The sequence below is a fragment of the Penicillium brevicompactum genome, assembly GCF_028827555.1.
Source record: "Penicillium brevicompactum strain IBT 35665 chromosome Unknown utg000005l_segment0_segment0, whole genome shotgun sequence".
Classification (NCBI taxonomy): Eukaryota; Fungi; Ascomycota; class Eurotiomycetes; order Eurotiales; family Aspergillaceae; genus Penicillium; species Penicillium brevicompactum.
The window spans coordinates 557,416-582,874 of record NW_026623208.1 but is presented as its reverse complement, the minus strand read 5'-3'; the positions used below and the strand labels follow the sequence as shown (position 1 = coordinate 582,874).

At 49.6% G+C, this 25,459-nt stretch overlaps 7 protein-coding genes across 7 annotated transcripts; 2 read left to right on the top strand and 5 right to left on the bottom strand.

Annotated features, from left to right (window-relative positions):
• Positions 1-531: 531 nt before the first annotated feature.
• Positions 532-8,403, bottom strand: N7506_006023 (uncharacterized protein; the record flags this gene model as incomplete). The annotated part of the gene is made up of 14 exons (XM_056955316.1): positions 532-800; positions 861-1,221; positions 1,278-1,579; positions 1,633-1,783; positions 1,835-2,005; positions 2,063-3,218; positions 3,264-3,305; positions 3,359-5,559; positions 5,619-6,063; positions 6,116-6,940; positions 6,998-7,479; positions 7,525-7,753; positions 7,807-7,982; positions 8,041-8,403. 14 exons carry the CDS (start codon positions 8,401-8,403, stop codon positions 532-534), a joined length of 7,173 nt encoding a protein of 2,390 aa, XP_056809650.1.
• A 1,418-nt stretch (positions 8,404-9,821) lies between these two features.
• On the top strand, positions 9,822-11,896 carry N7506_006022 (alpha-amylase; the record flags this gene model as incomplete). The annotated part of the gene is made up of 8 exons (XM_056955315.1): positions 9,822-10,122; positions 10,179-10,282; positions 10,332-10,487; positions 10,536-10,644; positions 10,704-10,866; positions 10,913-11,078; positions 11,138-11,189; positions 11,253-11,896. The coding sequence occupies 8 exons, from the start codon at positions 9,822-9,824 to the stop codon at positions 11,894-11,896; spliced, it is 1,695 nt and encodes a 564-aa protein (XP_056809649.1).
• A 1,002-nt stretch (positions 11,897-12,898) lies between these two features.
• Positions 12,899-13,748, top strand: N7506_006021 (GPI anchored serine-threonine rich family protein; the record flags this gene model as incomplete). Its single annotated transcript, XM_056955314.1, has 2 exons — positions 12,899-13,158; positions 13,223-13,748. 2 exons carry the CDS (start codon positions 12,899-12,901, stop codon positions 13,746-13,748), a joined length of 786 nt encoding a protein of 261 aa, XP_056809648.1.
• Positions 13,749-15,057: 1,309 nt separating this feature from the next.
• Positions 15,058-16,685, bottom strand: N7506_006020 (sugar porter family MFS transporter; the record flags this gene model as incomplete). The annotated part of the gene is made up of 2 exons (XM_056955313.1): positions 15,058-16,556; positions 16,616-16,685. The coding sequence occupies 2 exons, from the start codon at positions 16,683-16,685 to the stop codon at positions 15,058-15,060; spliced, it is 1,569 nt and encodes a 522-aa protein (XP_056809647.1).
• A 3,083-nt stretch (positions 16,686-19,768) lies between these two features.
• N7506_006019 (Terpenoid synthase) lies at positions 19,769-20,935 on the bottom strand (the record flags this gene model as incomplete). Its single annotated transcript, XM_056955312.1, has 2 exons — positions 19,769-20,847; positions 20,902-20,935. 2 exons carry the CDS (start codon positions 20,933-20,935, stop codon positions 19,769-19,771), a joined length of 1,113 nt encoding a protein of 370 aa, XP_056809646.1.
• A 907-nt stretch (positions 20,936-21,842) lies between these two features.
• On the bottom strand, positions 21,843-22,535 carry N7506_006018 (uncharacterized protein; the record flags this gene model as incomplete). Its single annotated transcript, XM_056955311.1, has 1 exon — positions 21,843-22,535. One exon carries the CDS (start codon positions 22,533-22,535, stop codon positions 21,843-21,845), a length of 693 nt encoding a protein of 230 aa, XP_056809645.1.
• Positions 22,536-23,058: 523 nt separating this feature from the next.
• N7506_006017 (putative acid phosphatase) lies at positions 23,059-24,429 on the bottom strand (the record flags this gene model as incomplete). Its single annotated transcript, XM_056955310.1, has 3 exons — positions 23,059-23,094; positions 23,160-24,182; positions 24,238-24,429. The coding sequence occupies 3 exons, from the start codon at positions 24,427-24,429 to the stop codon at positions 23,059-23,061; spliced, it is 1,251 nt and encodes a 416-aa protein (XP_056809644.1).
• Between the last annotated feature and the right edge of the window lie 1,030 nt (positions 24,430-25,459).

Sequence of the window (25,459 nt, the reverse complement as noted above, 5' to 3'; positions counted from 1 at the left end):
CATCTCACGCGAGAGGGACGCGCTACTTGGCGAAAATTTCACACCAATGAGAGTCTTGCTTGATCAAGCCCAGCCTTGAGGAATACCCATGTGTCTTCAAGATAGATGCAATATTGGACCATCATGCTACACGCTCGCAACGAACTATACCCGTGGATGGAGTATAATGGCCATAGGGTAAAATACATGAAGTTTGGCCTGATCGGTGCCTGAATTATGCCTTGCTGCCTGACTGGCACTCGGAAGCAGGTCCACATCAACGCTCGGCCGAATCACGCGAAGAATAACAACCTTTCAAGGTTCGAATGAGTTTGGACAGATACAGAACTTGAAGAAGTCATTTTATACAGTATATACAAATCCAAAATATGGGGCGACCTTCCATCGCGACCCAGAAAATGCAACCCACAATAGCATGATTAGTCCTTCAATCACAACGCGCCACACATAGATATTAAGTGAATGCAAAACAGATAGAGTAAAAAATGAAAGACAAGAAACACGGAACGCTAGTCAAAGATGGAGGTGTTATCAGGGCTTCGTCAACTGCTCTTTGCGATAGAAGAATATGCAGATCACGTTGATGGATAGCATGAAGAGCAGACAGACCCAGAAGTCGGCCTTTTGAAGGCCAGCAGCAATACCAGCAGAGAAATCGGGGAAGACATCACCGGGCCCAAGCTTGTTTGGTGCGGTTGCACGGGCAAGGATAGTCGCGACAGAACCGACAACCTGCGCGGCGAGAAGGGTGAAGGTGACATGGAATCGAGTCATCGTGTGGAGAAGGATCATTCCAAACCCTGCATTGGTTGTGTTAGCGTGTGTTTCATTTCTTTTGTTCGCCGCGAAAGAGAACTTACCAACTCCTTGAAGGGAATCCAAAACTCCTAACCAAAGCCATAGTGATCTGCCAAGGAGAGCCCCGGCGACGGGACCACCAGCCCAGGGTATATACGTGGCAATGTTCGAGGTAGCCCACAACATCTGAGCCCACCGAGGGGCACCGAGACCGATGGCGAAGATTGGAATGAACCACGCATGTCTCTTGGAAAAGACATGGAACACCCAGAGAGCTGCGGCCCAGACAAAGATGAAAAAGAAGATGACAAGGAGCGCAATTTGCCACATTTTGGCATGCTTGCTTGACCAGAGATAGAGCCAGTTTCGTCCGTAAGGCGCCGACAGCCAATAGTTAGAGATGAACACCATGTAAAAGAACCACTGCAAGGACCAGTCAGAACCATGATCAGCCGGGGAAAGAAGCGGAAGAGACATACAAGGATTATGCGACGACGGAAGAGCGACAGGTAGAATGTTGGCACCTGCCCGGGCGTTTGTCTGTAGTATGAAGGAAGTCCGAAGAAGACGAGAGCCCCCAACAGCCACAAGAGAACGGCGAGTCCAATTCCAATACCGAGCAATGCGTGGGGATTGGTCATCGCAAGGCTGAACTCTGCGTTGCCCTTTTGATTGAGGGATGCCATCCAGCTACCCCAGTACCAAAGGAAACTGATGAGTAATTGCTGAGTGCCCTGTATGACAGTGGCCCTATAGATCCAAGACCTCAAAGGCGCTCCGCCTAGATTGAGAAGTCAGAACACTACACAGTATGATAATGGAGTTGTCACATACCTTCATCTCCAAAATTGAGCGCAAAATAAATCGAGCCACTTGAAGACGCAAACGAATACAAGCCGGTTCCTACGTTTTGCAGCCACATACGACTTGTGACGCTCGTGATAGGGCCAGCGAGACCAACAAAGAAGAAGGCAAGACCATATATCTGCGAATGATCAGCTTTTAAATCATGAGGTTTTGATACACATGAACGTACCAAAAAGGGAACTGTAACCACATAGATCGAGGGAACTAGACGGAAGGCCATCCACCATATGATCGAAGAGCCAAGGTAGATGGAGGCCAGGATGTAAAGCTTTTCGGCCGTCTCTCCGATCTCGCCATTCAAGAGCGTGATCTGGTACGAGTTCAAGGCGAGAACTTGACCCTAAAATGTTTGTGTTAGTGTCCGAATGGAAAGGTCATAAGATGGGACTTGACTCACAATTGCGAGGAAGATGGAGTACACAGGCCAGTCCCCCAGCTTCATCAACATGAAACGCTTCAACCCCGTAGGGGGAACGTAATTGCTTGGGAGAAGGAACTGCCCAACATTTGAGTCTGAAGCTGCACCAGTACTTTGAGGACTCTCTGGGCGGACGGTCTCACGGACGGATTCTCGGGCGGTTTCACGAATCTTGAAGTGGAAGACCGAGGGAGTCGGAGACGGCAGGGGGGATTTGCCAAGTCTGACATCGCGATATCGATTGAACCAATCTTTTTGGCTCTTCTCGAGAAACTCTTCGATGCAGAGCTGATCTTCCGAATTTTTACCGTTCAGACTCGCAAGCCGCTTCTCAAACAAATCTGCATACTCATTTTTACCATCCGTAAAGAATGGATCAACCTTTTGGAGATTGTAGTCTTGCTTCTCCTTAACAATGCCGTCGACACTGGCCAGACTCATCATGGAAACTCTTGCATCTCTTCTTCCTAGCAGGCCATCTTCTGGTCGTGCACCAAGAACTGGCGTGCTGGCGCCAGATCTAGAGAAGTAGAAATTAGGAGTCCCGAGTGGTGATGGGCGACCACTACCATAATCTTGCACGGAGCCAGGAGTAAGATCAAAATGCTCTCCTTCATTTACCTCAGAGTAAAGAACCCGTGAGTCCGCGAGTGGGTTGGAGGACAAGGGTCTGCGTCTGGGATCGGCATCGGAATCGGGCTCGTTGTCGGAATTGTTTGGATCGGGAGACGAATTTGTGGGTAATGGAACGTGGTCAAAGCCTGATCTAGGCACGGAAAGTCGCGAATCAGACACAACAGGCCCGCTGGGCGTGACAGATCCGGAAGAACTGGGTGCTCGGCTATGTTCGCGACTGTTGTTTGAGCTCGATGAGACTTGCCGAATGCTCTCTGTTGCACGGCTACTACCCGAAGTGAGTCTCCATGAGCTGCGATCCTGGCGTTTAGAGTGTTTGGCGTGCTTTTCGATGGAGTTTGTTTGAAGAATTTCCAGATCTTCAACCCACTGTGCGACGGGGAAGCGCTGCTTGCTGGATCGTGCACGCATGAGCGCTCGTGTCTCTTGAGATGATTTCAAAGCGTCGTTGATGGCCATTTTGAATTGCCCGAGGAGATGTTTGGTTGTCATAGATTCGCTGAAACGGGTTAGAATGATACTATCGCAAGATGAGAGAACTTACATCGTGAACCACCATCCAGGCATCTGTCCGAGGCCACCGACACTAGAAGAACACATGTTAGATTTGATGGTCGAATGAATTCAAGTTGACCTTACCGTGATCCCACTCCCAGAGCTCCCTTTCGTCCAAACTCAACGGCAACCAGGCCGAATGGTTCATCACGCGACGGAATCAAAGCAAACTCAGCACCGCTGAAAATGAAGGGTGGCAATGCAGTGAACTCTGGTTTGGAATAGACCCGCCCAGGATAGAGCGCTACTAGTCTGTTCAGTTTCAATGCGGCAAACCTTCCGTGAAGATCAATGACTGGACCAATGCACATCAACTGGACCTTAGGGTGGGCGTCAAGAATGGAGGGAAATACATCGGCAATGAGATCAACGCCCTTTTGCATAGACCAGCGGCCGACAAAGACAAACAGTTGAGCCTCTGGGTCAGCTTCCAACCCTGCCCATTCTTGCGCTTGCTTTTTGAGTGTGGCACGACCGGCTTCAAACTCTTCGTCAATGACAACATCTTCGAGGTTCTGGGGTGTGTTGTGATCCCAATCGGCAAGGTCAGATGGATCGGGATTCGGTAGGGCTTCAATGTTTCTGAGACTCCAGAAAATTGGATACCTGGCGTACGATCTCTTGCCATATTTCTTGGAGACACCCACTGCACCAAATCCATTTTGGTGGATTTTCAGATAGTTAGCACCTCCATGGAGAAGGTTGAACACTTCTCCGAATTGAATGTACTTCTTCACCACCGCTTGATCAAGATTAAACACACTGCAGACCTCTTGGCTTTGCTTCGCCGTCTTCATTGGCCAAAGCCCTTGGAACTCAGCATTGTGCAGAGACAGGCAGCATGGAATGGTGCGAGGTAACAGATAGAGTGGAGCAGCGGCGCCATGATAATCATTGATGTGGTAGATATCGATCGCCGGGAATCTCCTGATGGCTTCGGCGATGCACTGATTCCAACTAGAGTAGAATATAGCCGAATCCAGATCATCCATGCGGGCAGGATACGGCTCCGATTTGGACTGAGCTCGGAATACAGGCGCGTCCAACAAGACGTACGTGATGTTTTGCAGCCGATGGTACTGGACATCTACTTGGTAGTTGTTACCAAGGACGGTGACCACCATCGGTTCACCAGGCTCATCCCTGGGGTATTCAACGCCTCCAACACAGGGAACTACCCATATGAGGTCCTGGTGGGTCAGATGCTTTCCAACAAGCTGGGCCATGACGCCGAGCCCACCAATTTTGATCTTGATGGCCCAATCTTCAATGTCATACTCCATTGTTGCGATGAGTACGGTTCGTCGGTGAGAAGCTACCGTGGCGCCAATGAACCCCCCACCCTCAGATGGCAACGGGCCAACATTCGACAGAGCAAGTCCAGAGCTGGATCGATGGGCCACCTTATGGAAGGCACTCACCAGTGGGGCGAAGCCTGATTTCTTCTCGGTGACACCGACCTGGTTGAACTTGACCTGGTAAAAGGCCTTGAGATAGACAAACACGGCACCGACAGCAGTAGTGACCGGTATAATCGCCAAGATGATAAAAATTGCGAGCTGAACCCACCTGGATCCTGTGGGTGTAGCAAAGACCTTGAGATTACCGTCGCCGACCGAGAGCTTGAAGGCAAGATAGGGCGAAGGAGGTGGGATGGTGACGTTGAACACGTTGCTCAACAGCGTGACTGGAGGAACTTGATCGAGAACATTGTCTCCGTCGAGATCCCCGAACACCTGTGTTTGATCAGGCAGGCCGTCGGCGTTCAGTCCCCATGCGTTGAACGCCACCTGCACAGGCCATTCACCCATGAAGTGAATTTCCCATAGACCAGTGGTGTTGCTAAGGCTCATTTTGTTGGAATAGCCAGCGTCATATCCAAACTGGTTAAACTCGCCTTCGATGAAGAGGTTTGGGAAACGACGTGGAGCATTGTATGCCCATTGCGTGTCTCCATGCTGCCAGTGAGAACTGCTTCCAGTCAATTTGCTCCAGTATTGGGCAATAATATGCTCTCCATCCCAAGCCTGCTTTGCAGGGCCGGTCCAGTTTTTGGCAGGGATTGACGTGTTGAACCCAGTGTATGTCATCCAGGTACTGAAGGTAGCTCCAAAGTCAAGGGAGTATCGCCACAAATCTGCACCAGGAGCCTGCGGAGTGACTGACAAGGGCTCGGACTCGGATGACGGGTTATCGAACAGCAGAGTTCTGCTATAATTTGCCAACTGTGGCCAGACCATTGGATTGTCTATTTTTCCGACTCGGAAGAGGAAGTGATCGGTGGACTACCCGAGTCAATTAGTAGTGTGACCTTGTGCACCTTAATTGAGAGGAATGTACTCACACCCGTGGATCGGTTTCCATCAGCCGTAGTCACATTGCTCAACGTCACTCTGTGAACCCCAGGAAAGACATTGCTCACATCAACCTCGTAGCTGAAAACACTAGTGAGGGCCCCCGGCCATGACACGACTTTAGCCTCTTGTATTGATTTACAAGAGACCGACGTGGTATCAAGCTGCGAGCTCTCGTCATTAAGGGCTTTTGACGTGAGCGTCAGTGACTTGGTGATATCTTCACAGTCCATCTCCTGAGAAAATTCGAAGCCAATTCGTATGGTCTCCCCGCTTGTTCCCTGGGGCACAAGTCGAGCATCGTGCCCTGGAGAGAAGCTTGTCACGTAAGGGGAGGGCTGCACGAATTTGCTCTTTGGAACAAAGGCCTTGAACCCCCAGGCCGGCATGGTAAAGTTCGGGTAACACCCGTTGGGTACTTTTGACCCTTCGAATCTAGGCATCGTTAGCACTAAAACTTGATCTCAAAGCAACCCAACAAACATACCCAAGCTTGATTGAGCTGTTGACCAGGGTGAATTCCTCGAAAGGTGGGAAGAGGTTTTTGACCGTTGTTCCAGCGGGGAAGGGCGAGACCAAAGCGTCCTTACTGCTGCAGTTGAGCTTGTGCTCGACTGTTTTGTTGTCATTGGAATACATCAACCAGACGCTCTGGTTTCCCTGGCCCTGGCCATCAAAGTTCTGCTCATCAACAAAACGTGATCTCATGACACTCCACATTCCAGTCTCAGTCGGTGTTCCGTTACTGCCTGGGAGGTAGACGTCGAAAGTATGATTTGACAATTGCTGCAGGTACCAGCCGTCATTGAGAGCAGGATAATTTTCTCGCATTTCAAACATCGTCTTCATAAGGCCTCGCACTGGGTGAGAAGGATCACGGTGATCGAGACTGACTGAATCATCTTCACATCCAGTCAGGGAGCGCTCGAGCGGGAAATCAACATATTTCGAAGATCCGAGCTTGTAGCATCCATGCATCTGCCATGCCTGGGCAGATGAAATCGGTGCACGACCGAAGACATAGTTGTCGGCTTGGTTGTCCAGCACGTAGAATTCTTGCTCCTCGCCCCAGGAGAGAATAGGGATTCCAGGCATGACCAGCGTAGCGACATACAACCCCAGATTCTGCTTGTGGGTCCCGTTTTTAATTCCTGGCCACCTGAAGACATCCTGATTCGTGACACCGAATTGGTGACGAGGATCAAACTTGCCGGTGTTTGTGTTGATCATGTCGTTGGTCTCCACAAGACCATTCCAGGTGTCCACAAAATTGACTGGCGGGTCGCCTTCGGCAGTGTAGATTCCGTCCAGACTGAAATTGATGATGTTAGAAAAAAAGAAGCCAAAGTGCCGAGAGACAAGAACTCACCCAAGAAACCGGCTGAGACCACGATATAATGTGTAATGGAACGCCGCCCCATCCAACGCGGATCTCTCGGCAGGTCTCAAGAAAATGTCCCCATCTGACTTGTCTGTCTCGTTTGTCGTCAAAAACGCTTCCGTCAGATTGGATTTAGTTTGGTTCACTTGCTGACCGCGACCGATATAAAGCGAACCGAAAGAATTTCCCGCCACTATCTCTCCAGGGATGTAGAAGTTGTCCTTTCCCACCTGCTTTGCACAATAGCGCATATGCTCGGACCACTCTCCAAGAGAGTCTAGAGTCACTTGGAGAGCCTTGTCAACACGGTATCCGTCGATATCGAGCATGGTAATGGTGAGGCACGAAAAGTGCTTGATCTTGGCCAGGACATCCGGTCGCCATCCACGCAGACGATCCTGCACAAAGGCAAATTTGGAAATCTGCCCTTCCCACTCGCTGTAGCTGCCAAAAGCAGCAACCTCTCCGTACTGCAAAAGTCAGTCCTGCTCAAAATTAGAGGGCATGGGACTTACCTGATCGAATTCACTGTTGCGGCATCCAGAGCCAAGTGTTGTCGTGGTCAACCCGGTCCCGTCATCATCCCAGAAACGCGGATAATCCCAAGGGCATTCAGTCTCGATTTCATTGCCAGGCTGGAAGTCCCAGTATCGACGGCCGTACTTCCACACAAAATCGTACTCGTTGGCGTTGATCGGCGCGGACTGGTTCAAAAAACCCTGGAATCCGATAAGATCGCCCATTCTATTCCCAGTCAGCAGTTGAAATTGGAATTTGTGTAGATACAGATGACATACGTTGCGAATGTATTATCGAGAAGAACATAGATTCCCCGCCGATGCGCCTCGGATATCATTGTGCGCCAATCCTCGATCGTACCAAAGTGATGGTCCAGCAGGGTGAGATCGAGCGGGGAGTAACCATCCGCGGCCCAAGGGAAATTGATATACGGTGTTCCTGCGAGATAAACGCCCTGTATTTAGTCAATATACTACTCACATCCAGCAATTCTTTGGAAGCAAAAGACGCACCTTTATCCCCATCCCCTGGAGATAATCAAATGTATCAATCAGCCCAAGGACGTCGCCGCCATGGCGGAACTCGTTCGAGGTCAAGATCTGTTCCCATTGTGTGTCATTCGCATTATCGTTCCTCGGGTCACCATTCACAAGTCTGTCAAGGAATATCGTGTAGAATGGGAATCGCCAGTTCTCTGGCGAGGCATGATATGTGTGGTCATCCCATTGACCCGAGTAGTCGAGAGGATGTGTCGCTGTCTGGTTTTGGTTCAGGTTCCAGTCTGCTTCTTCCGGGAGGTATGGCAGGGATTGTGCAATGCGTATGAATATTGCAACAACGGCAAGGTACTGCGTGATGGAAGTTGGAAACTTCATTCCGCACAGTAAATGCACTATGGTGAAATTCGCAGAACACGCTGTTCGACCCTCAACTGCAAACAGACAATCACAGAGTGCATACCAAGAAGAAAGGGTATACTGATAGGAACAGAGGATCTCAGTGTTTCATTCACCGCAAGTACTCGAACGAAGCATGTGAAAGATAACGAGTACTCCAGAGCTGCGCGACGCGATGCAGGGATTAATTTTTTGTGCTGGATTAGCAATTACTGTTTTGGGAGCCAGCATATATCCTGGAATCAGGCGAACCGCTGGAGATCCGAGCCAGCCTTGGTGTACAGCCTCAATCCACAGTAAATAGTCTCCATACCCGAAGTAAGCGGTTGAGTGGTCCTAATTTTGGATGATGGGTCTCAAAACGGCGTACACCGTACTTGGTGGGCTAACTGTTCGGGCATCTAGACCAGGTCGCAGGCCTGAGCGGGATCATGTCTCATGGAGACAGAAAGTCTGACACGCATTGGGGTACCTCGTAGGAAATTCGGATATGGAAGTGTTCCAACCGAGTCATGCCGGAAGTAAACTATCGATCAGAAAATGTGGATCCCGCCAGATCAGCTAGCCCTCATGTTATGAGATAGAACACGTCATACCCAATTTAGCGGAAGGCTCTGAGACAGTGTGAGAAGTGGATATGATGATAAGGCTCCAAGTCGCATTTGCGCGCTGTTGCGCCTTGTTTCTATCTCGTATTTCTTGTGCTCACGGCCACTCCGACCCTGCTGCTAGGGCTGCAGCGAGGCTCGCTTGATAATCGGCATTTGAAGCACCTCATGCTTGACTGTGGCTTCGCTGAATCTGCCAATGAGGTGCTGTCAAACAAGCAAATTGTCAGCGTAAGGGTTAAATCACGCGTTATCTAGTCCGACTGATGCTTACCGGGCCCTCATGGAGCAAACTGATAAGCCCGGCAGGCATGTTTGGATCCCCACGGGGTGGTGATCAATGAATCCAACAAAATGATTATCACCCCACGATTGCTGCAAACTGTCCAGGGGATCGGGCTAGATTGTGATCAGCCGTGCGGCTCTTCCACTTCGAGGCCAGCATAGTACCGAAGTTCAGAGCGGCATGGATAATGCCTGTCAGATGGAGGAGTGGAGTACCAAGACAAGTCACTGGCGAAGCCACCACGGTCCACCCGCTTGCCGTTGGGATCCATCGGTGCTCTTGATTAGGATGCGTGTTGAGATGAGTGGTCCGACGCGAGACGCCGATCGGGCCGACAAAAATACATGACAGATCATCAGTACACGTAATACATGTACGATACGGTACACATCTGTACCTCACCGTAAATCATTGTTTTCCCATCTTATATGACATCCAAAATCAATTCAAGTAGCCTCTGCATTGTCCCTGACTCCATCTGTCATTTGATCCTCTTTCCTGTCATGCAAACGCCACCAGCAATGTGGTGGTGGAAGGTTTTGATCGTTGCTACCATTGGGACCGCACGAGCGGCTTCCCGGGAGAAATGGCTCGGTCGCTCGGTCTACCAAGTGGTCACCGATCGCTTCGCTCGATCTGATAACTCCACCTCCGCTTCTTGCAATGCGGGTCTCGGAGAATATTGTGGAGGCAGTTTTCGAGGCCTCATTAATAGACTGGGTTACATTCAAGATCTCGGATTTGATGCAGTCTGGATCTCTCCGGTGCAAAGCCAGGAGTCGACTCGCACCGCAGATCTCTCAGGTATATTTCACTCGCTTGTCGGCGAATTTAGCGAACTCAATACTGATGCACCGCAGCCTATCATGGTTATTGGCCCAACGACCTGTATTCTATCAACTCTCATTTTGGCACTTCCGATGACCTCAAGGCGTTGTCCACAGCGCTGCACGCGCGTGGCATGGTGAGTCTTCAGCCGCAATGTGCTCCTCGCGGAACTAATATGGAGGCAGTACCTGATGCTCGACGTTGTTGTTGGTGACATGGCCTGGGCTGGAAATTCATCTACCGTCGACTACAGCAAGCTCAATCCATTCAACGACAAGAAGTATTTCCACGACTACAAACTACTTTCTTCAGACCCCACAAACAACACTTGCGTTCTAGATGTGAGTACAAAATCCCACATTATGTGAAAATTGCTAAGTGGCCATCAGTGTTGGATGGGAGATAACACTCTGTCGCTTCCGGATCTGCGAAATGAAGACGAGGAAGTCCAACGGATGCTGGGGACCTGGGTCTCGCAGTTGGTCTCAAACTATTCAAGTATGTCAAAATCCAACCCCTATCTCTCGGACTGATTTAGTGACAGTCATTATTTCCAGTTGATGGACTTCGAATTGACAGTGTCCTGAACATTGATCCCGACTTCTTTTCCGGTTTTACCAAATCAGCGGGCGTGTTTACTATGGGCGAGGGGGCCACAAGAGACGCATCGGGTTATTGTTCTCTACAACCTAGTTTGAGTGGACTTTTGAATTATCCACTGTGAGTAGCTCATCCGAATCGACCCAGAATTTGCTGACTCTTTCAGGTACTATATCCTCTCGGAAGCCTTCAATACAACGCAGGGAGACCTGAACAGGATTGTTCAGTCCATCGACCATACCAGGCAAACTTGCGACGATGTACTTCCCCTGGGAACTTTTACATCAAATCAGGATGTGCCCCGCTTTGGCTCATATACTTCGGACATATCGGTAAGTCAAGTGCATCAAGCCTTCCATCGCCATGTATTGACCTTTTTGCGCCTCATCAGCTAGCTCGTAACATTCTCACGATCAACATGCTCGCCGACGGTATTCCCATCCGTACGTTGTGCCCTTGCAAATGGAACCCACAAAAGTTGAATCCACTGACAAGATACAATACAGTCTACTACGGGGAAGAACAACACCTGACGGGCGGGTTCAATCCTGTCAACCGTGAAGCTCTGTGGCTTACCAAGTACTCGATGAAATCAACCTCCTTACCTTCGCTTGTCCAAACGTTGAATCGCATCCGAAAATACGCAAGTAGCGACGGAGAAAAATCCACGGTCGCTCCGAAATCAGGTACCGATTACCTTTCGTATCTCACATTGCCAATCTACAACTCGACAAACATTTTGGCAATGCGCAAGGGGTATGCGGGTAACCAAATTGTGAGTGTGGTGTCTAATCTGGGAGCTAAGCCCGCCAAAAACGCCACCACCAAAATCACGCTTGGCTCCGACGGCACGGGCTTTTCGATTGGACAAAACCTGACCGAGCTCTTATCTTGCAAAACATTTGTGACCGATTCAAAGGGAGATATTGATGTGGACCTCAGCTCGGATGGCGGGCCTCGGGTATATTACCCTACGGAAAGCCTTAACCGGAGCACAAATGTTTGTGGAGATCACACTCACACATCGACAGCCTCATCTGCGAAGCCGAGCAGTTCCACTGGGGCTGGGAGTTCTTTGTTCGGTTTATCGTGGGAGATGAGCACATTGATAGTCACCGCTGCTCTGACAACGTCCTGCATTGCCATCTAACTTTTTAGACCGCCAATCCTTCCTGTTGATTTGTGTACCTGTATGGAGTATGAGGAACCTGCATTAGTACTCTATCTTGTTTATCCACGTTGTTTTTGATGGTCTCTGCGGTGGTTTTACTTTTATCATAGAGAAGATACTCCAGAAATTTAGTTCTATTGCGACGATTCTATTTCTTGTGCATTGTAACAAAAGAGTACCGAGTAAAGTTCGACTTACTCTTGGAAGTCTTGGTTTTTGGAAAATCCCAACAGTCACATTTTGTCATTGGACACAACACAGTAAGACAGATAGCATCTAGACCTAGCCCAGGTGGTGAGTGAATGTTACCTGTTATTACCGGTAAACATCCACGGCTGTAAGTAACAATACGGCATAACAACAAATCGGTTTCTAATTACGGAAATGATAACCTCGTTTTCCGAGCCTTGTGGATATACTTCGTATTTGCTGCACTTCTCAACGCTAATTTTAGTGCTGACATGTTGACTTGTATAGCACTTGAGCCCAGCCAGTGTGCAAAGTTTGAAGATGTAAGCAAGGGCTATAAATCGCCATGCGCTTCGGTAACTTGATTGGAAAGATAAGGTGCAATGCTCACTCCGATGGACCCAACACAACAGAGCGGGTCCCTGATGCACACCTCGGGAGATGATCCTAGTTATGCCCGTTGTTGTTACCCAACGTGGACACCAGAATTATCCCTAGATTTGGTACCGTGTCTCCACAAGAGGCTCAGCTCATGTTCGAGATGAATCAGATATTGTCTCTCGACAAGGCTTGGCCCATCTCGTATCCTCAATGCGCTTCCGAAATCGGTTTCAGCTCTAGTTTTGCTGATTTCTGAATATAGATCTTCCAACGATCTAGTTCGCAGTCTCTCGGCCAATTTGATAGATATAAATGATGTTTTCCTGGGCAAAACGGGGAGTTTATCCACAGCATACCTTAGTAATTTTATAATTCCACCTGGGCACCTGGGCACCTGGGCATTCCGTCAACATGCGTTACTCATTCACCATCGCCGCTCTGAGCCTTCTTTCGTCGGCTTTTGCGATTTCTGTTACCACTCCATCTTCAAGCACGGAATGGGATTTCTCCACTCCCAAGACCATCAAGTTTACGAGTGACTCGAGCGACCCTTCCGTGGTCAGCATCATCCTCAAGAGCAAGGATGGTTCTTTCCAGACCAAGTTGGCGGACAACGTCAAGACTTCTGAGGGTGAATACACCACTCAGCCTAACCCTAGTATTTCCAACGGGTATGTTACAGAGGAATTTGAGAGCATCAAGGAATAGTACTAACACTGTTCTGCCCCGGTTTAGAGATGACTACGAGATCCAGATAATTGACTCTGGCGGTCAGCTTGCTGTCAGTGACACTTTCACTGTCGAGAAGGGTGCGTCGAATGATGGTACTGAATCCTCTACTTCTTCCACCTCTTCTTTTACCACCACCACTTCTTCTTCCTCGTCCTCCTCTTCCTCCTCCAGTACCTCTTCTTCCGCGACACCCACTGTGACCACTACTACATCGGTTACTTCCACGGTGACATCTTCGACATCGGCAGAGTCCACGTCGTCGACTAGCCCTTCATCTTCCTCAGGCATGACGCAGCTCCGCACAGCTTTCAAAAGAATTTGTACTGACTTAGCATTCTTCATTACAGGCTCAACCACCTCGTCCTCTACCTCGTCTTCCACAACTGCGACTTCCAGTTCCTCCGACAGCTCCTCCGCCAGTGCCTCCGCCTCCGCTGAGCCGTCAACTGATGCTGCGGTGTCTCAGTTCAACACCCCGAAGGGAGCTTTGGCTCTCTTTGGTGCCGCCGTCGCGCTTTTCAACTTCTGAGCCGCGTCTGTCCAATATGGTGGTGCTTGAAGGGTGTGTACAATGGTCATGAGAAATAAGTGCAATGAAGGAAATTATGTCTCATTTCTGTCGATTCAATTTTATCTTTGAGAGCTAGTGCCAAATGATATTCAATGTGTTTAGACTGTGTGCTATCGCGCAGTATTTTCTTAAAAGCATGCTATCTATATGAAACTATCAGAGCAATTGTGTTTGCTTGGTTGTGGGGTTTATATGAAGTGAGCCTTGTACGTGACAATTTTGGAAAATCACAGCGGGGTTCACATGCCTACTCGCGCGGGGCCATGTCTACTTCCCAGGGGGGGGCAAACCACACTATGTGCTGTGGAGCCTGAAAAACAAGGCAGCCAGTGACTATACAAGACCGAATAAACTGAGGCTGGATGAGAGGTGGAGGCGTGGCCTTGCTGCAGTATGGATGCAGTTTATGGGTCTGCTGGAATACAAAACATTGGGCCAGCTATATAAGGTAGATATCTACGGATCAACACGTCTCCGCCTCTCTTCAGCAGCGTGCCGCTCGACCGTTGTTGCCGGATCGCTTCAGGGCGATGACAATTTTTTTTTGGCTTTTTTTTCCTTTTCGTTTCCCCTTCCATGCATTTCGTTTCCCCTTCCATGCAAAAAATGTCTTCTCGTTCTTTCTTGGTAGCTCGAGTCAGTCTTAAAAGCTGGCCTAATGGGAATGTATGCGTCACCTCATTCAACATGCCTTCTTCCGTTACCACAGGCTGTGAATCGCAGTCGCACTGCAACATTGGGTACTAATTAACCATTCCACAAATTCAGAAGCAATCTCACCAAGTTGTTCACAACGCCCCGTTGCGTCTAGTGAGATCAGTATCTTCAACGTTCAATCATAGTCCCAAGATCAATTGCGAAGCTCACAGATCACTGAAATATATAAGCTCACGAGGTCCGATATGATATTTCATAGGTACCTCCAGGGCTAGATATCGCCTGGGCAATGTCGGTGTCGGTATGCTGATTTGGCACCCGTGGACGCTATTCGCTAAAATTGCGGCTACGATGGAGGGAACAAGGTCTTTCGAGTAGAAAAAATATGTATTTAATAAGAAAAGAGACATAAATCCATAAGAGATATGAAAGAAAGAAATGAGAGAGCCGAAAGAGCTATCCAAGCAAGTTCCAGCTGTCCCGCTGAACGGGGTATATGTAGTCACATGAGGGTATAACACGTGAGGGTATCAGAGATTCTAGAAGAAATCGTTACTCCGATCAATCGGAGTCCACATCGTCAATAGACGGACGTAAGACATCGAGGTATTTACTCGTTGTGCTTTGTGTGGTTGTTGGTGTTGCTGTCGCTGTCACCACTGCTCAAGGCAGTCTCGGCCTTCTCAGCCTCAGAGGCGCGGCGAAGATCATCAGTGGAGTCGAGACCAAGCTCGGCCTGCATCTGGGTGATTTGCTCGACAGTGAGCTTGGGGAGCTGCTGGGCAACCTTGTAGGGCCACTTCTTCTCGATGTGGGCCTTGGCGAAGATGATGTCAACTTCCTCGAGATCACGACCAGCGGTCTCGGCGTAGAAGAACCAGGCGAAGGGAATGGCGATGAAGTTGACAAGGGCGAAGAACAGGTAGATACCCCAGTCAGATTGGCTGGAGAACACGGGGGTGAACATGACGACGGCGAAGTTGGTGATCCAGTTCATGCAGGTGGAAGCAGAGGCGGCCTTGGTACGGGTGCGCAGGGGGTTGATTTCCGGGGGGTAGATCCAGGGGAGAGGGAGCGTAGTAAAGGCGAAGAAGCAAATGAACAAGAAGATACCGACGACGGCACCCTTGGCATTCTGCTCATTGTCGTCGATCAGACAACCCATAGTAATGATGAAACTGAGACCTTGACCGAGGAAACCAATAAGGAACAGGTTACGGCGACCGACCTTCTCAATCATGAAGAAGGAGGGAATGGTAGCGAGAGCGTAGACGGTAGCGAAGACACCACCGAGGACGAGAGGGAGCTTGCCGGTCATGTGCAGGTTGTTCTTGAAGAGAAGGGTGGAATAGTAGATAGCAGCGTTGCAACCAGTGAATTGCTGGAAGAATTGACCGGAGCAACCAATCATCATACGCTGGAAGTTCTGGCTCTTGCCACCGGTGAAGAGAACCTTCCAGCTGCTAGCCTGAACACCTTCAAGGGACTTGAGATCGGCCTTCATCATGTTGTAATCGGCGAGAACGTCTTCGGATTCGACAGTGCTGTCGTTAAGAGCAGCCAGCACCTCGATAGCCTGTTCGTCGTGACCCTGCATGACGAACCAACGAGGAGACTCAGGTAGCATAAGACCACCGATGGTAACGAGAATGGCGAACAGAATCTGGAAAGCGACGGGGAAACGCCACTGAACGGAGGAGTCGACGTAAGAAAGACCAAAGTCAATCCAGTAGGCGATGAAGGTTCCGACGGCAATAATGGCACCCTCGAAGCAAACGAGGAAACCACGGTTGTGTGCCTTGGAACATTCAGACTGCCACACGGGAATGGTTGCGGTATCCATACCGTTTCCAAGACCAGAGATGACACGTCCAATAACGAATTGACCAAGACCCCATTGGGGACCGAAAGAAGCAGTAGAGATAACGGTACCGAGGATCATCAGAGCACCACCGGCAACCAGGATAGGGGTGCGGCCAGTCTTCTGGCCGAACATGAGAGTGAAGATAGCACCGAAGAAACAACCGAGTTCGTAACAGGCGGTGACAGCACCCTGCAGAACGGAGACATGCTCGGAGGTACCATCGAGAGGGGGAATTCCTTGACGAACTGATCACCGGAGATAAGACCGGACATCAAGCCCTGATCATAACCGAAAAGAGAGAAACCAACAACGGAGGTGAAGGTAATGGCGAGATGGAGCTTCTTGCCCCGGAGTCCGGTGGTTGTGGTCCACATGATGAAGAGCCTCCTTAGTTTGTATCAGGAGAGGACTAAATCGACATGAGAAGGGAAAAGAAAGAAGCTTTGCTCTGAATGGGATGTTTCCGCATCTTATGTATCCTCTGCGGATCTAGGGGCAAGCCCCATAGTTGGTACATGGGTGGTACCGCCAAGCTGAAAAAGTCTGAAGTGACATCGGCGGCGCCCTAAAGGAAACTTTTGCGACCCGCCGTGGGGGCCAAGGGCCCTCGGTGGGGTTGCGGGGTGGCAGAGGCAAGTGTTCCGGGTTTGCTTCTGTGCGCCGAGCGAAGGTTTGAACAGGAGATGAAGGTATATTCTCCGATCCTTTTGATGTCAGAGGCTGCCAACTTCCTGCATCTTTCTGCGCTTGTGCGTCGAGATCTTGCGGGCATGTTGAATCTTGTGGGGGTGGACTCGATCCGGACGCGGCGTTGCGGTTGGATTGCGGTTGGCGTTGCAATTGGAGTTCGGCTTTCCGGATCAGGAATCTTAACCGACCCTCCACGGGGAAAATAGGGAGATTTCTGTGGGTCAGGGGCGGACTTTCTCTACTACCGGCCATTCATAAACGACATGGGATTATTGGGTTGTCGCTACGTCAAAAATGCTCTTTTCTAGTTGGGCGAACCTCGCCGCGAGTGCCCCGGGGTGGACGAATGATATTACTCAATCTCGTTTCAGTTGCCCTTTTTCCCGCTTCTTGGCCGAGTCGTCTGCCCGACAGTTGTTTTGGGGGATTGTGAGATATTAAATTGATTGATGCCAAGAGTCATGGCGCATAAGTCTTAGCGGTCTTGGTACCAGGCTTGGTATTCTTGGGACTTCTTGTTTGACCATCCAAGCTTTGCTGAAGAGTGCTTAGCAGTCTTGGTTTTCTAGGCAAAGAGTCTTGGAACCAACGACACTTCAAAATCATTCATGAACCATATTTCAACCCTGGAAACATCTCGAAAAAAAAAAGAGGAAAAGAAAAGAAAAAGAAAAAATACACGCTAACGGGAAACAGCAAAACAAATCGTCATAAGGCCAATAAGCCCAAACAATAATCGGGGAAGTGCGCAGGACTCGGGCCCGGGGCAGAGTCGGGGGACCCGGGGGTGAGCACAGTCCGTTTCTTAGTCAGCCGTCCGTTTCCGGCTAAACAAAACGTAAAAAAGCATGGCACGGCTGAGGCGCCGTCGCACCTCGGCTTCTTCATTTGCCCTGGGGACCCAAGGAAAAGGAGAAAATTCAACTCTTCAACCATGGCTCTTCTCAACGGTGTGTTCACACCGTTTCTACCCAGGCCGAGTTGGACGGGGCCGAAAAAATGCCAAGACTTCTACGCTGCTCCAATGGTTTGATTGATTTTGCCGGAGTATGTGCGAAGATGGGGCCTCAGGACCATTTTTCGGTTATTTTGACAACCGGACCGGGTCCCGTCAATTTCACTCTGCTTGCGTGTTTCGGAAATTGCCTTTTGGCCTGATACTCAGATCCCGGGTAATGAAAATTCAGAGCAAAAAAAAAAGTGGAAAAAGGAAAAGATTTACGAAATTACTCCAGAAATGGATGTTTGTTTCTCCAGTGCCACGAGGCCTCCACGACTGGAGGGGCCCAGATGTCGAGATCTTCTCACGGCGAGTCACTATGTGGGCAAAAGTGTGCAAGGACGTCATTAAACGTTGCAACAAACGCTTGGGGTCTGACTGTGTGGTACAAGTACCGCGTGGCGTTGCTTAGGCTCTTGGCGTTCCTGTGAGTTCCCCGGCGTGGAAATGGTCTTCCGCCACAAGAGGATTGGTTGAAGAGAAACAGGCAGGTGAAAACTCCACCTACGTTGGAGGCTTCGAACGCTCTTGGATCTGTGTTTCCACGTTGTTCATCAGAACTTCGATCGGCAGGCTCCATGTCCCGCGTGGTTGACGTGCAAAGCATAATAAAATAAATGCCGAAGGGCTTCTAGAAGAATGACCAATAAAATCTCCGAGGTCAGCGATGGCGGGCTGTCAGATGTGTCGAATGCAGAGCGTAGGTGAATGTACTTCGTACTCCGTACTTGCGTTCCCATCTCCATTCAGACCCCGGGGTAACAGCGAAGGGCCTTTCCAAAGACTGTGTAGTCATTTCCCCATCGTCCACCAGATCAATCAGCGTCATGGCATTTGACATGTGATGGTGGCTTTCGGTTGCCTGGTTCTGTAGTAGGTGTTCTGTCCCGCCAATCCCTCCGGTCATTCGAGTATGCCCATATCCGAACCCCGTGATTCTCTTATATTAGGTGAGATCGGCTCGGATATAGTTGAACACACGCACGGATTCGTAGCTCAAATGACCTTTCTCCTGGTACATTGGGATATCCGCAGGAAGTGGATCCATCTCAAAAGTAAACCTTTACCGCAGTCTCACTGGACCGCACTACTTTCCTAGTCGCGTGTGGTTTCCATCCTCAGTGCATTGCCTATTTCCGATCTAAACCCCGGGTCTATCTGCCGACTCCTGTGCTGCAATGGCCCCAGAAATGCAAGCGAGTATTAGTCTGTTCGATAGCGCGGGGATGGTCCTACCAAATGCTTTGTTATATTGGGGCAGGCTCCCATCCCTCGGACCCAGCTTCAATAACGGACTAGACTCCGATGTGTCGGAATGTTCCGGTGCTGTGGGAGCTCCTGTATTAATCCTTTCCATTTGTGTTGTAGGCAGCATCGATAATCGAGCTGTCAATATAGTAAGTGCTATACCTTTCAACCACTGTTCTCGTATGCAGCGGAAACATGAGATTCCGGGAGGGTATCAAGAGGTGCCAACGGCGAACCTTGGAATTCTTTCACCAGAGCTTTCCTATGTCGAGGAATTTTGATTGGTATTACTACCTACAGAGCAATGGTCGGGAGTATCCTAAACCCGACCTAGTGTGAAAGCGAAATATTCGTTCATGCTCTTCTTGAACATCTTTCACCCCGTTCGATGACTCCAACCGAAGGTTACCCAAGATGTGCCATGTTTCCCCTCTGCATTTGATCAATTTAACTTTTCTTGAGGCTTCCTTCATTGTTCCCATGTGAAGTCAATCTCAAGCAACCTATCTTTTCCCAGTCTTACTCTTCGACCTCTCTCTTCACGGCACGGACCTGGCTTTCTATCTTGATGCCAACATCATTTTCCCGTTTAGTCTCATTTGACTTCAAGCAGTCCTTCTCGACTTTTAGACTCGGCACCTCTTGCTTGATACTGAAATCCGAATTAACCTTCTCAGTGTTGGGGCTCAGTTTCTCCCGCTTGGTGGTGGACTTCAAGCAGTTCTTCTCGACTTTTAGACTCAGCACCTCTTGCTTAATACTGGAACCCGAATCAACCTTCCCAGTGTTGGGGCTCGGTTTCTGCCGCTTGGTGGCGGACTCCAAGCTCTTAGGTTCGGGGTGTGAATCAGGAACTGCTTCCACGCCGGGGAGTTCCTTCAATGCATTCAAAGTGTGCCTTAGTCCACCTTGCTGCCTTGATTTCTTCCTGATCATGGCGCGAAGTGATTTCAATTCATTGTCAATTTCGCAAAGACAAGACTCCAAGGTAGCCATTGTCTCCAGTATGAGTCCATCCCCCAACGGGGCTTGTAGAGCTAGAGATAGTCCCTCTCCTTCTCCGTTATTGTGATCACTCAAGGAGTCAGTCAGCTCCAGATCACATGATTCTTTAGACTTAGCACTCGTTTGTCGAAAGAGACAATTTGAGCACCGTCTCTTATAGCCAGGCTGCGCTGGGACCTCTACACATATCTCAAATGGGCCCAATTTTCGCACTCGACAGTCTGTGCAGCTGACTGGGTGCTTTATTGCCTGGCCCACCACTTGGGCATGTATACCCTCGACGCGATTACTTCTTGCATTGACATGTCGGTCAAGACCCTCTCCATCCCAGGTATTATTCGCTCGAAATACTGGCTCGCGAAGAGCTTTCATGTTGTTCAAGCCATGAAGTATTGACCCAGGCTGTACATATAGGCGACTGCCAGCTTGCCATGGACGACTTAAGACTCGTCGCGCCCAGTATCCAGGTTTCTGGTGGGGGTCACCGCAGTTTGTTGGATTCTTGATGTGGGAGAATTCTTGGTCCACATCGTCATCATCGTCGGGTTTCTGCTGCCGTTCTCCGGAGCTTTCATTGACTGGATTTTTTCCATCTGCCGGTTCATTAAATTAGTTTGTGGGTCTGCTTATGTCTTGCCATAGCGTACCGTTTCTAACGTGGCTGGCCTCCGATTCATCCATGTTGATCAAAAGGGGGCTGTGGGTTGTTTTTATTTCTCTAAGAGCAGAATCCCCTTTATGGCTGAATCGAAACAATGGCAGTCACTAGCCAGAGGGTTCGGCTGTAGTCTGGCAGATGGTGATGAAGAGTTTTGAAACAAAAAGGGCCAAATTTGAGCGATGATAAGAAACAAAGGCCCCTTCGTCAGATGAAGAAGTGAATGAGGATTGGAAGATGAATTTGCTTATGCAAGGAAGATTTTGGTGGAGGTGATGATGAAAACACAGAAAAGGGTTGATGTTCGAAGAGGTAAGGCCTCAGAATTGTTTCCAAGGTTATATATCGATCGCCAATGCTGAAATTTGTTTGACATATCACGAAGCGTCAACGATGTCATGCGTATGCATACACCTCATACAGTTCTGCTTTGTTCTATCCTCTAGATATGGCCCCGGGGATGTATCTTTGTGTGCCTTGCCTAAGGCACAAATGCTTCTCCCGCTGAGACTTCCAAGCCATGGGGCTTTGACCTTAATACCGAATTTTCAGGTTTTCAGCGATAATAGAGCTAGAGATTACCTAGCCCTGGAGGTACGTCCCTAGCCTTGGAGGTGATATCCCCTTCAATTTCTGATTGGTGTTTTTAACTTGAAATGTTGATCATTACAAGGCTGAGCCCTGGAGGTCGCCTGGAAAAAATCGTGGAACGATGAAAATGAGAATTGACTATCGAAGAGTAAACTGAAAGAGACCATTGGTTCACCTCGGTGCAAGCAAATGACAAATTCGACCTCGGGACGCAGTTGAAGAAACAAGCCTGGTGTTGATCACTGTCGATCTGTGAATTGCAAAGATGTTGCAAGTCTAATACCGTTCTGAGGTTCGAGTGTGCCGAGCTGAAAGGAAAATTCCCTTTTTGCTTGAACTTCATCTTCCACGCCTAGGGCATGCGGCATCGAATCTGCTCTTGGTTTCCCCAGTGTGGCCGGCAAAGTCCATGATTTCATCGCACAGCTCATCCAGATCGTCTTCCGTCATGTCGACCACAGCATCCCCTCGAATTTCCAACTTGCGTTCTTTGAAAGGGATCAGTATTTCATACCCTTCAATCCAGCGCAACTCTTCCAAAATCATCATAGCGACTTGGTACGGTGTGATGCCGGTTTTGAGCTTCCTTGCAACGGAATATCTTCTCCTCATATGCCAGAGGAACTCTTCGATGTCTTCGAAATCACTCTTCCGGCAATCCCAAAGCGCAAGGCAAGCTCTTCTTCTGGATGTGTATCCGTAGGGGTCTCCGATAAGCGCCTTTACCTCCCTCATCCAGTCATCCGCGAAGGTAACATCTTTGTCTTTGAGGCATATTTTGATTGTAGTACCGAGTGGCTGCTCGTTTTCGCTTGAACCCAGCCATTTCGAAATTCTCATAGAACAGACCTGCCATGATACGAAGCTGAGGTGGTCTTTGGTAGGTCGTGGGATTGACGAATCGACGAGTCGGTGCAACTTGAACTTCCGGAGGATACTGACGACTTCGGCATGCCAACAATAGAAGTAAACGGCGTGAAATAGTGAATTCTTCAATGACTTTTCCATTCTTTCCCACTTTTCCTCTGTCATGGCTGGCAGGTCTGTGGCTTGAGTCTCCCCTGGCTGGCGAGGCTCTGGTGGGGGTGGTTGCTCAGAGATTTTGCCTGCTTCAAGCTCAGATGTCTCCATCCTTTTTTTTGTCATCAGCATAATTACAAAAAGGATAGAGGGGGTGGAGCTCAAAACTTTGAGGAATCGAAAGGTGGCGGCATGATTCAAGCCAAGGTTACTTCGTGGGTGACGCTGAAGGTTTGGTTGATAAGCACTGAGTGATGGTAGATGGAGGTGAGAAAGATGGTAAAGACACCTGGGTAGAGGAGCGGAGGGGTTGCAAACATGGAAGGTCCTCCAGGGCTATAAATCACACCACTGGGTGCACACGCTTGTCAGACACGCATTGTTCCTTGGAGTGAAAAGGCAAACGATTAAGCATGGAAGGCTGGATAACTCGTAGCTAGAATAATATTTGAAAGTCTAATCAATTATTTAAAACACATTTTGACATAGGGTCCATATACAGTTCGTTGAATGCAAGCGTATATAAAGTTGTCGTCTATTGGGTGACACCAGACTCCTTCTTTCCGTGCTTCTATTTCATGGTCAGTATGGGTTTCCCAGTAGTAATTTGAACTGAGCAAGGGGCTTTAAGCTTACCAGAGTACGGTGGTACTTAATACCAAGGTTCAGTCCAGTGGCCGAATCATATGGCACAGGGCTGGTGTAATTATAAGTGGGCTCGAGACCGTAGTAGGTCTTCTTGACAACCTCGGCGATACCATGTCCAGCAGAGCACTTGCCCTTAACAGCGGGCACGGCCCACTTGGAGGAGTACTCGGAGTAGTCGTTATCAGAAAGAGGGCCGGGGTAGGTTTCGTTGATGTAAGCGTTGGTGGTGTCGACCTCCCAGTTGACATAGCCGGTCTTCTCAGCGACCTGCTTCAGCAGGTTGGCACCGCAATCCCAGCGGCCGAGGGAAGGCAGACCCCAGTTTGCGGAGAGAGATGCAATAACAGAGTAATGGGTGTAGAAAGTATCATCGGTAGTGCCCTTAAGGTGCTCGGGAACAGCGCCACCAACGAGGAAGCTGTACACGCGGTTGGGAACGGAGTAGTTGCCAACTTCGTCGAAGGTGAGGAGCACCAGAGTGTCCTTGGAGAAGTACTCATTTTGGAGCAGGGGAGGGAGGAACTTGGCAACCCATTCGCCAGCAACTGTGATGTTGGTGTCGTGGGCATCATTGGTCATGTTAGGAGTGATGAACATGTGCTGGGGAAGGCGGTGGTGCTCAAGATCATCATAGAAAGAAGTAAAGTTCTTGATCTGGCGGGGACGGACGGCGTCATTGGTGACGGAGTCGAACAGAACCAGCGGGTTGTGCTTGCGCACGTACTGGTTTGGACCGCTGAGGGGGTAGCGGTAGCCTTGGTAGCCGGCATGGGGCATATCCTCTTGGTACTCACCCCAGGCAATGTGCTTGGTGTCGAAGAGATCGGCGATGGTGGAGACATTGGCTGGGATCTGGTAGAAGTCGTCGTTGTCCATGCCAAAGTTGTCACCCGCAGCGGAGGCACAATAGTTGGGCTCCGAGGGATGAGTGACAGCGAAGTAGTTGGTCAACAGAATTCCCTCCTTGGCCAGCTTGGACAAGTTCTCATCCAGAGCGGCGGTCTCATAATCCTGTCATCGGTGAGCACGTGGCCAACAAAAGAATGATTTTGGGGTGGTGAATTACGGTATTCTCGAGCCAAATGTCCACGAAACGGTCAAATGCCAGACCCTTCACATTTGAGACAGGCGAGTAAGGCAGGACAGTAGCCCGAGCAGCATCGATCTCCGCCTGAGTAGGGTTCTCCTCGGTGATGGTCTTAGCGGCACCCAGGGCCAGGGCCCCGACGAAAGCAAGGAGAGTCTGCTTGTTGAACATCTCTGAGGATCTTGGAATGCTTCTGTGGTGAGAAAGGGAATATGTGAGAAGATCAGGGGCAGACACGCGATCTTATACTCGCCGTGACATTTCATGGCGTCGGCAAGGAATGTTCGGCGACATCCGCCATCAAGGCACGCATACTTCTAACCGATCCCACGTTTCGATTGGCGCAGGGCTGACTGGCTGCATTTCCAAGCATTCCTAGCCTGATGGAGCCAAGCATGAAATGCAAAGCCGGCAATATCGCGTGTTCACCAAGGTCGTTTACATCGCAGAAGTCTCATTGGGTGGAGGGGGAGGTGGGGAATTGGGAGTTGGCCCCTGCGTCGCACGTTGCTCCCCGCGATCGCCTGACTGGCTGATGCCCGCACCACCCGCCGGGCCATACAACTGCCCCCTTTTACCAATGTGCGCACTTGTGACTTCCAGACTTTCACCTGAGAACATAAGCTTTGATGCTGAAGCTTCTTTGAAATGGAGCAGTTGGCGCTAATGCCTCAGGTTCAATCAAAAATCCCCACTCACACCTGACCGTGTACATATTTCCTTCGTGGCCTCTGATTTTGACAGATGATATGCCACCTCGCTGAGTCTCATGTGCTTTGTCCATGTGGCCATCTGGTTTCCCGAGGTCGACTGTCCAGCTGGAGAACATGTCCGGTCCCGGAGTTATATATTGACGGGTGAGACGCTGCGGATCCAAAGAAAATCCACGTGGGATCTCCAATAAGTTCCAAATTCCTGCTGACGCATAGAATCTAATATCTGGATGGTCCGGTCTTTCTTTGTTGGCCCTGTGAAGACACCGGGACAGACAAAGGAGCTAGCTGTATAAAGCATCCGACGATGCCGAGACATTAGGCACGGACTTCGGGATAATTACTTGGAGCAAGAGAAACAGATTTCTCATCGAGATCATACCCACAGGGCCATGACCCTCCCAGCTCAGAAAACATCTGGACACGTTAGGTTGAGCCTCGACGTTCGTATTGTGCCGCCCAGCCCTAATCTCAATCTGAGCCTGTCG